At 42.6% G+C, this 9,567-nt stretch overlaps 1 protein-coding gene across 1 annotated transcript; it reads right to left on the minus strand.

Moving 5' to 3' along the window:
• Positions 1-919: 919 nt before the first annotated feature.
• Positions 920-3,586, minus strand: LOC119782185. The gene is made up of 2 exons (XM_038283066.1): positions 2,782-3,586; positions 920-1,215 (listed from the first exon to the last, which is right to left on the minus strand). The coding sequence occupies exons 1-2, from the start codon at positions 3,292-3,294 to the stop codon at positions 991-993; spliced, it is 738 nt and encodes a 245-aa protein (XP_038138994.1). The 5' UTR covers positions 3,295-3,586; the 3' UTR covers positions 920-990.
• Positions 3,587-9,567: the final 5,981 nt, after the last annotated feature.

The raw sequence follows: 9,567 nt of genomic DNA on the forward strand, positions 1-9,567 counted from the left end.
ACACAAGAACTGGATGCTCAGCTCCCTCCAGCCAATGCCTCCATTCCTCCAACGCCAGCTTAATAGCCAGGAGCTCACGGTCGCCCACGTCATAATTCTGTTCAGCTGAGGAAAGCCTACGGGAGAAGAAAGCACAGGGGTGTATCTTTTGATCAGAATCGAGCCTCTGGGAGAGAACTGCTCCAACTCCGGAGTCAGAAGCATCCACCTCTAGGATGAACTGTTTTGCTGGATCAGGTTGGATGAGAACAGGAGCTCTGGAAAACAATGATTGTAGTGACTAGTTGTCTATGAAAAAACTTAAAAATGAAAAAGCAAAAAATAAATGTAAATCAAATAGTCACTTGAGGAATAGTGGGTTTCTGGTTTTACGCAGTACAAAAAATTCTCAAAATACGTGAAAAATGCAGTTCAGTGAGTTTATTCCAGGTTTCTTCAGGAAAAATAAACATGATTCAAAAACTCAAAAAGACTACTTGCCACATCTCCTGGCCTGGTTTCTGCCTTTGTGCTCACTGATTAAGGCTGAGTGACTTGCCTTCTGAAAGGCCTGGTAGACTGCAGCTAGAAGACTGGAAGACTGGTAAAAAACCATAAGCCCACCCACTTTTCACCTGAGCTACCTGGAGTCCATGTATCTATATACCAGACACCCAGACAAAATCAATTAACTAATTAAACAATTTACTAAGAAATAATTGTATTCTAAGCAACTACTTTCAAACAAAAATGCAACAAATAACTAAATAAATACAAACTAACTAAATAATTTAAGTTCTTAAACAAAAATAGAGAAATAGCTCCTACACTCCGGCCCCCAATTGTGCATTACATCACAATTACTTCTTTAACTAAAAGGAGCTATTCTAACAACAATTTCAATACAAAGCAAATCTTCTGGGTTCTTCATTCTTTTTCATTATTAACCTGCAAAGAGATTGGATAAAAGAGAGAAAGAAAGAGAGAAAGAAAAAGAGAGAATAAATGTCCTTAGTCCTCAGATGCTTCTAAAAGCAAGCAGAGCTTCGTCACTGGTCTCTCCAGCACACTGGTTTTGGTCCGAAGTTGCACTGAACGAACCAGTCCTCGTGCATCAGCGTTGACAGCCAGGACTCTCCCCATCTGCCAACATCCTCTGGGTGCTGTCGCATCTGCAATCAGGACAATATCTCCAACAGTGATGTTTCTTCTCGGTCTCATCCATTTTTGTCTTTCCTGCATCAAAGGCAAATACTCAGAGATCCATCTTTTCCAAAACAGTTCGGCCATATACTGTACTTGTTTCCATCGTCGTCGGAGGTACAGATCTTGCTTTTGAAACAGCCCAGGTGGCATAACAGGTTTGTTCTTTAGGGTCAGGATGTGATTTGGTGTAAGGGCTTCTAAATCATCCGAATCGTCAGAGACCAGTGTGATGGGTCTATCATTCAGAATGGCTTCAGCCTCACAGAAAACGGTTTGCAAAGTCTCATCATCCACAACCTGCTGTTTTAGAACTGAGGTGAGTACACTTCTGATAGAACGAATCAAACGCTCCCAGACACCACCTTGATGTGAAGCTGCCGGTGTATTAAAGTGCCAGTTTATGCCATCTTGGACCAGAACTCTTTGGATCTTGCTCTGGTTCAAGGCAGTCAGATTTTTTCTTAGTTCTCTGTTGGCTCCCACAAAATTCGTGCCGTTGTCTGACCTGATGGAAGAGACAGGACCACGTCTACAGATGAATCTTCTGATAGCATTGATACAAGAATCTGCATCAAGGGTGTGAGCCACCTCCAAATGAACAGCACGACTTGTTGGGCATGTAAATATTACTCCATAACGTTTGAGCAGACTTCTGCCTCTCTTAACATCAATGGGGCCAAAATAATCAACTCCCACATCTGTAAACGGAGCTTTGTCAGGTGCAACCCTTTCCTGGGGTAAGTCAGCCATTTTTTGTTCCAAAAGCTTTCCTCTATTTTTTCTACAGGTCACACAATCAGACAAGATTTTTCTGGCAGCAGAGTTTCCATTGATTATCCAATATCTCTGACGCAGCCTGGACAGCATGTGGTTTCTTCCTGCATGACCAAGCAGATGGTGAATGTAGAGCAGAATTAAGGTTGCCACATGCATGTCTTTGGACAGGATGACAGGATGTTTCGTTTCAAATGGCATAGCCGCTCTTTTAAGACGTCCACCCACCCTGAGGACTCCATCGTCCAACACTGGATCAAGTCTGTACAACTGGCTGTCTTTAGAAACGATCCTTTTGGCTTTGATCAAGATGATTTCTGGACCAAACTTGAGATGTTGCTCAAACTGAATAATGCAACGCTCTGCTTTAGCCAGATCTTCAGATGTCAAACACTGTTTCTTCAGCATAGCTTTAAACTGTTGCATCTTTTGGGACACCCTTTTCTTCTTGGTGTTTCCATCTTCTGCAGACTGCTGTAACATAGCAGAAAACTCTTGTCTTTTCTGAGACAGCAAAATAAGGAGTTCTTTGAGCTTTAAAACCCAAGCTACAGATGTCTTTAGCTTTGTCCAAGATGAGAAGTAGGAGATGAAAAAACTGGTAGGGCATTTAATCTTCTCAATAACAGTGTTGACAGTCACATTCTTTTTTATTTCAGAATCGTCAGCAGGAAGTGAGTCATACTTTACCTCCAATTTAGGCCATTTATCTTCAGACTCGAACAGGAACTCGGGACCATTAATCCATTTACTCTGCTCCATAAGGTTTTCCGCTTTCATCCCTCTTGATGCTTCATCTGCTGGATTATCTTTAGAACTCACATATCTCCATTGATCAGTTTGCGTAGCATCTCTGATGATGGACACTCTGTTAGCAACAAAGGTATGAAACCTCTTTGCTTCACTGCAGATGTACTTTAAGACAGTGGTACTGTCAGTCCAGAAAACGGATGTCTCAAGCTCAAGATGCAACTCTCTGTGTAGTAGTTGGTCCATTCGAACAGCGAGGACGGCTGCAGTCAGCTCCAAACGAGGAATGGTTGTCTGCTTAAGAGGAGCAACTCTTGCCTTTCCCAGGAGGAATGCTAGGTGTACATGATGCTCATTTTTTAATCTTAGATATGACACTGTACCATATCCCACTTGGCTGGCATCAGAGAAGTGGTGAAGCTGTGCAGTAACAGGACAAAAGTATTTAGGCTTAATGCAGCGGTCCACTTCAAACTTTGAGATCCTCTTCAGATCATCCATCCAGTCGGTCCACTGTTTGGAGAAATGATTAGGAACAGCATCGTCCCAACTCAGGTTTCTCCTGCAGAGCTCCTGTAGTATCATTTTGGCGGTGATGATGAAGGGAGCGAGAAAACCCAGGGGATCATACAATGAGCTTACTACTGACAGTATTCCCCTTCTCGTGTGCAGCCGCTCTGGAAATGAACCTTTAAATTTAAAGACATCACCTTGAGTGCACCACTGTAAGCCAAGTGCCCGTTCAATTGGAAGCTCCAAATCTAGTTCCAGTATTTCCTTTGCTTTGATGTTGTCTGGAAATGTTTGCAACACTGCATGATTATTACTGATCCACTTGGAGAGCTTAAATCCTCCTTTATTGCAAAGAGCTGTCAAATCTTGGGCAAATTTTATTGCTTCTTTTTCTGTAGGCAAAGATTTCAAGCAATCATCCACATAGAAATTATGCTTTATAGTACTGACCACTTCAGCTGGAAATTGCTGGGCATTGTCTTCTGCTGTTTTTCTTAATGCAAAATTTGCACAGCTCGGCGAGGAAACTGCTCCAAACAGATGCACTGTCATTCGATATTCTTGTGGAACTTGGGATGTGTCACCATTGGGCCACCAAAGGAAGCGAAGAAAGTTTCTATGTTTCTCTGGAACATGGACCTGGTGAAACATGGCTTGAATATCTGCCATAATGGCAATAGGCTCTTGTCTGAAGCGCACAAGAACTCCCACAATTGAGTTGGTCAAATCAGGTCCTTGTAATAGCTGGCAATTCAGTGAGGTCCCCTTGAATGTTGCAGCACAATCAAAAACAACTCTTAGTTTGCCTTTTCTGGGGTGATAAACACCATGGTGGGGTATATACCACACTTTTCCCTCACTGCCCACCAAGTGGTCATCAGGAACAACTTCAGCATATCTGTTACATATCATGTCATCCATAAAAGCAATGTAATCTTTCTTGAAGGTGAGGCTTTTATCAAACTTCTTTTTCAGGCTTTGAAGACGTTGCTCTGCAATACAGCGGTTCACTGGCAAGGTAGGATTTTCAGCCTTAAAAGGCAAATCAATACAATAATGTCCATTGATTAAATGTGCTGTATTGTTCATGATATCCATAAACTTGCTATCTTCTCTGGAATTTTCAATCTGTTCTTGGGAAGATTTTTCATTGAAATCATGATTATATTGTTCAATCAACATTGTTTCCAGATTTTGAACAGAAATCCTGTTTGCGGTGAAAGCATGAAAGTCTGTCTTTTTCCTTTCACTCCTAAGTGGTCCATTGATGACCCAACCAACTCGCGTCCAAACTGCATATGGGCCATCATCCTGGCTGTTTATCAGCTCCCACGGCTCCATTACTTTAGGTGCGTTTGTGCCAATGAGCAAATCTACATCAGCATCTATGTTGTGGAGCTTGATACTTTGCAGGTATGGCCACTGGTTAATGTCCTCCTGTTTTGGAACATTTCGCTTTGAAACAGGCATTAGTTTTTGTGTCATGACATCTGGAAGTTCAATGAAATCATTTTTATCAAACGCTGCTACTTGAAGTCCAGAAATGATGTTTGTACTCACAATGTCTTTATGACCCATCGTTTGCAGCTGAATGCTTGTTCTTTTGCCTTTCAGTTGCAGCTTTCTGGCTAGACTCTCTGTGCAGAATGTCGCTGTGCTGCCCGGGTCCAGAAATGCATATGTCTGCACGGTTGAGTTGGTTGTTGGACTCCTAACTTGAACTGCAACAATAGAGAGAATTGAATTATCTTCATCACAGACCTTAATATGACTACAGGTTTGAGTCATGGTGGACGTGGTTCTCAGAGGAATCTGTGGACATCTGGAGAAAGCTTTTGTACTTTCCTTGTCAATGTGCAGGACACTGGGATGTTTCTTGGTGGCAAAACAGAGCTCTGACTCTGCTGAACCAACATGGCAGTGATGTCATTTTGCCTTTGCATGATGTTAATTATACTGGTTTGATGATCCAATTGTGGCTGTACAGTTGTGTCTGGACTTTGAACATTTAGTTGAGCATGGACACTTTGTGGCTCATCAGTGCCTTGAATTGCTGACTTATGTTTCAGTCGAACAACTGGATGCTCAGAGATGGCAGAGGACATAACATAATCCTTGTCCTCGGGAACGACTATGTTGGCACTTGCATTAAGTTTTGGCCCTGACTTACAAATACCTTTTTTAATGTACGAGTTCATGCCATCAGAACATTTCGAGCCACCTTGTGAATTTATTTCAAATACGCGCAGCTTTGCATTAGCAGCTGCTAGCTCTGTCTCAAGTTCAAATTGCTCCCTTTCTTGTTTTAACTTTTCCTCCATAGCTTCAAGCTGATGCTTCCTTTTGAGAGTTGCAGCACGCTCCAACAGCGCTGCTCTTTCTGCCTCTGCTCTTATGTGTGCAGATTTAATGGAAGATACACGGGACACTTGAGAACATGGATTGGACTTTACAGAGCACACATTGGAAACACTGTCTTCAGGGTTAATTACATCTTCAGTGTTATTTTTGACTTGATCATCAGTATCTGCATTTGGTATCACAAATGGCGTACCCAGTTCATATAACCAACCCTTTACACATTCAGTAAACTCCTGGTAGGTACTCATTATACTTAGAAAATGTTCATTTTGTCTCTTGAGTTCATCAGAGGGGAGTGGCATACTTGTTAATTGTTTATGCGACACCTCTGCATCCTCACAACATTGCATAAATGCAGCCAAAAGAGACTTTACTGAGTCAGCCTTATCCTTTGATTCCATCAAAACATTTAAATCATCTTTTATCCGTCTTGCCTGTTTCAATTTAGCACTTCTTTTATCTTGGCATGTTTTTATATATGACATCAAGCCTTTCTCAGTGTATTTAATGCTTCTTTTGGATGAAACCTCTGAGTCACTCTTGGCCATCTGTGGTTTTGTTACATCAGACATTTTGTGCACAAACTTTAAACTGCGTGTAACTTTGTTGTTGCCTTTGTTCCATTTATATTTCAAATCCACTTGCTTTGTTTAGGAATGCGAATGCTTTAATTCAATCCTTAACTCATCTTCATGTTGACAAACTTGTGCTTTAACATTGATTGCTATCATCAAACTCCAATCGTCTGGCCGTTTTCCTTTACAGCATTAGCAATCTTTGTACATACCCTTCTCATTGAAGAGGGACATGAGTGTTTGTGGCTTGTAAGTGAGGCACCTCATGGCTTGTGGGCGTGGCACTTCCCCCAGGTGACACCATCCAAGAACAAAGAAGTTGAATCCATGGCTTCACTATCCACTCATCAGCAGATTTGAGATCGTTGAAAACAAAGGTCCAAGGGCTGGTTTTTTACTTGATGTAGTGACTAGATGTCTATGAAAAAACTTAAAAATGAAAAAGCAAAAAATAAATGTAAATCAAATAGTCACTTGAGGAATAGTGGGTTTCTGGTTTTACGCAGTACAAAAAATTCTCAAAATACGTGAAAAATGCAGTTCAGTGAGTTTATTCCAGGTTTCTTCAGGAAAAATAAACATGATTCAAAAACTCAAAAAGACTACTTGCCACATCTCCTGGCCTGGTTTCTGCCTTTGTGCTCACTGATTAAGGCTGAGTGACTTGCCTTCTGAAAGGCCTGGTAGACTGCAGCTAGAAGACTGGAAGACTGGTAAAAAACCATAAGCCCACCCACTTTTCACCTGAGCTACCTGGAGTCCATGTATCTATATACCAGACACCCAGACAAAATCAATTAACTAATTAAACAATTTACTAAGAAATAATTGTATTCTAAGCAACTACTTTCAAACAAAAATGCAACAAATAACTAAATAAATACAAACTAACTAAATAATTTAAGTTCTTAAACAAAAATAGAGAAATAGCTCCTACAATGATTTTAGTTTTTCAAATGCTGCTTGAGCCTCAGGGGTCCACTGAAAAGTTCGTTTGATGGAGGTGAGAGAGGTTAATGGAAGGGCGGTTTGACTGTAGTTTCTTATGAAACGTCGATAGAAGTTAGCGAATCCTAGAAACCTCTGTAGCTGTTTTCGGTTCTCAGGGACTGGCCAGTCTAAAACAGCTTTGATCTTATCCTCAGAAGGTTTTACCTGACCGCCCTCGAGCACAAACCCCAAAAAGGTGACTGACGGTTGATGGAATTCGCACTTCTCGGCTTTCACGAACAGCTTATTCTCCAGTAGTCTCTGTAAGACAAGGCGAACATGTCTCTTGTGTTCATTGAGGTCCTTGGAATAAATGAGAATGTCATCAATGTACACAAAAACAAACACGTTGAGGAAATCTCTGAGAACATCATTTACTAGGGCCTGAAAACAGGCAGGTGCATTGGTTAAACCAAAGGGCATTACCAGATATTCGAATTGACCCAAAGGAGTCTTAAAGGCAGTCTTCCATTCATCGCCCTCTCGTATCCTCAGAAGATGATAAGCGTTTCTTAAGTCCAACTTAGTAAACACTGTAGCTCCCTGCACAGGTTCAAAAGCAGAAGCAAGAAGAGGCAGAGGGTATTTATTTTTAATTGTGATCTGGTTTAAACCCCGATAATCAATGCATGGCCTCAGGGAACCATCCTTCTTGCCCACGAAGAAGAACCCTGCACCCAGCGGAGAGGAAGAAGGGCGAATAATTCCAGCAGCTAATGATTCATTGATGTATTTCTCCATAGTTTCTCTTTCAGGCTTGGAAATGTTATACAGTCTGCTGCTAGGAAGAGGAGCGCCAGGTAAAAGCTCAATGGCGCAATCATATGGTCTGTGTGGAGATAGGGACGTAGCACTGACCTTACTGAAGACAGGGGCTAAGTCGTGATACTCAGAGGGAACTGAAGAAAGGTCAGGAGAGTCCATCTCCCCCCCACCACTAGGAGACCCCACCATAGGGGCAGCTGAACGAAGGCATGTTTCGTGGCACGTAGTGGACCATGATTCCAGGAGACGTTTAGTCCAGTTAATGTGAGGATTATGCTTCTCCAACCACTCAAACCCGAGGACCAATGGGGAACATGCAGAGGGAAAAACAAAGAAGGTTATTGTCTCTCGGTGGTTACCTGATAGAAGTAGCTCGAGGGGCTGGGTTTGATGGGTTACACGGTGGAGTCTTTTTCCGTCGATGGCTGAAACACTGAGAGGCTGGGAGAGGGGAATGGTCCTTATGTGAAGTTGCTGGACGAGGTTAGAGTCTATTAAATTACACTCACAGCCTGAGTCGATGAAGGCGGAAAAAGAAAGACTCTGGTTATCACAGAACAGGGTGGCTGGAAGCATCAAACGAGGAGATTTTGTTGTGTTTAATTGGCCCGCCAGACTCCTCAGATCCACTGGCGGGCCCCGGCTTTTGATCTTGCCGGGCAGGAGGCGATAAAGTGTCCACTCTCACCGCAGTAGATACATAGTTTACTTAGGAACCGCCTCTGTCTCTCCTCAGGAGTGAGCCTAGTGTGTCCCACCTGCATGGGTTCGGAGTCCCTTTCTCCCGAATGAGAGGCTTGAACAGGCAAAGAAAGAGACTGGGGCTTAGACCTCTGAGTGGGCATCTGCTCTGTAGAAGGAGAACACACAGTCACGTTAAGAGAGGCAGGAGAGAAATTATTCTGCTTCTTAGAACTGTTTCTGGCTCGAATCCTATTATCAAGTCTGATGGAGAGGCGGATTAAATCTTCGAGGGAAGCAGGTTCGTCGAGGGTTGCTAGTTCATCTTTAATCTGTTCATTTAATGCTATGAAGAAAGCTCCTTTTAAGGCGCTTTGATTCCATCCGGAAGCTGCCGCCTTAACCCGGAAGTTAATCGAAAAATCTGCCACAGATGAATTTCCCTGTTTGAGGCTGAAAAGAGCTCTGGAATCAATAGTTTGGTCAGTTTCCTGGTTAAAAACCTGGGTAAATTCAGCGATGAAATCAGAAAAAGGGTAATTTAAACTGTCGTCAGAGGCAAACCTTGCCTGAGCCCATTCCAAGGCTCTTCCTGCTAATTGAGAAAGAACGAACGTTATTTTCTTGTGATCTGTAGAAAAACAGTCTGGAGAATTCTGGAAGATCAACCGGCACTGAAATAAAAATCCTTTGCAATCTTTCATGTTACCGGAGAACCGCTCAGGTAGACTAGGACGAAATTCTGATGACGTCACAGGTTGTGACCTCGGGGGAGGGACTGGACCCGGAAATGGTTGCTGTATAGATGCAGCATTAGCGCTATTCAGGAAATTAGCACAACTCTGTAGCATTTGGTTATGAGTTCCAACTAAATGGTATAACTCACGGAGCGTTTGGGTTTGCCCCTGAAGTTGGGCATCCTGTTCCTCCAAACGACGGGTGAGGTGATCTGCTGGGCCTTGTGTTTGGCCGC

Source organism: Cyprinodon tularosa, unplaced genomic scaffold (genome assembly GCF_016077235.1).
Source record: "Cyprinodon tularosa strain WSP-4 unplaced genomic scaffold, ASM1607723v1 ctg1, whole genome shotgun sequence".
Classification (NCBI taxonomy): Eukaryota; Metazoa; Chordata; class Actinopteri; order Cyprinodontiformes; family Cyprinodontidae; genus Cyprinodon; species Cyprinodon tularosa.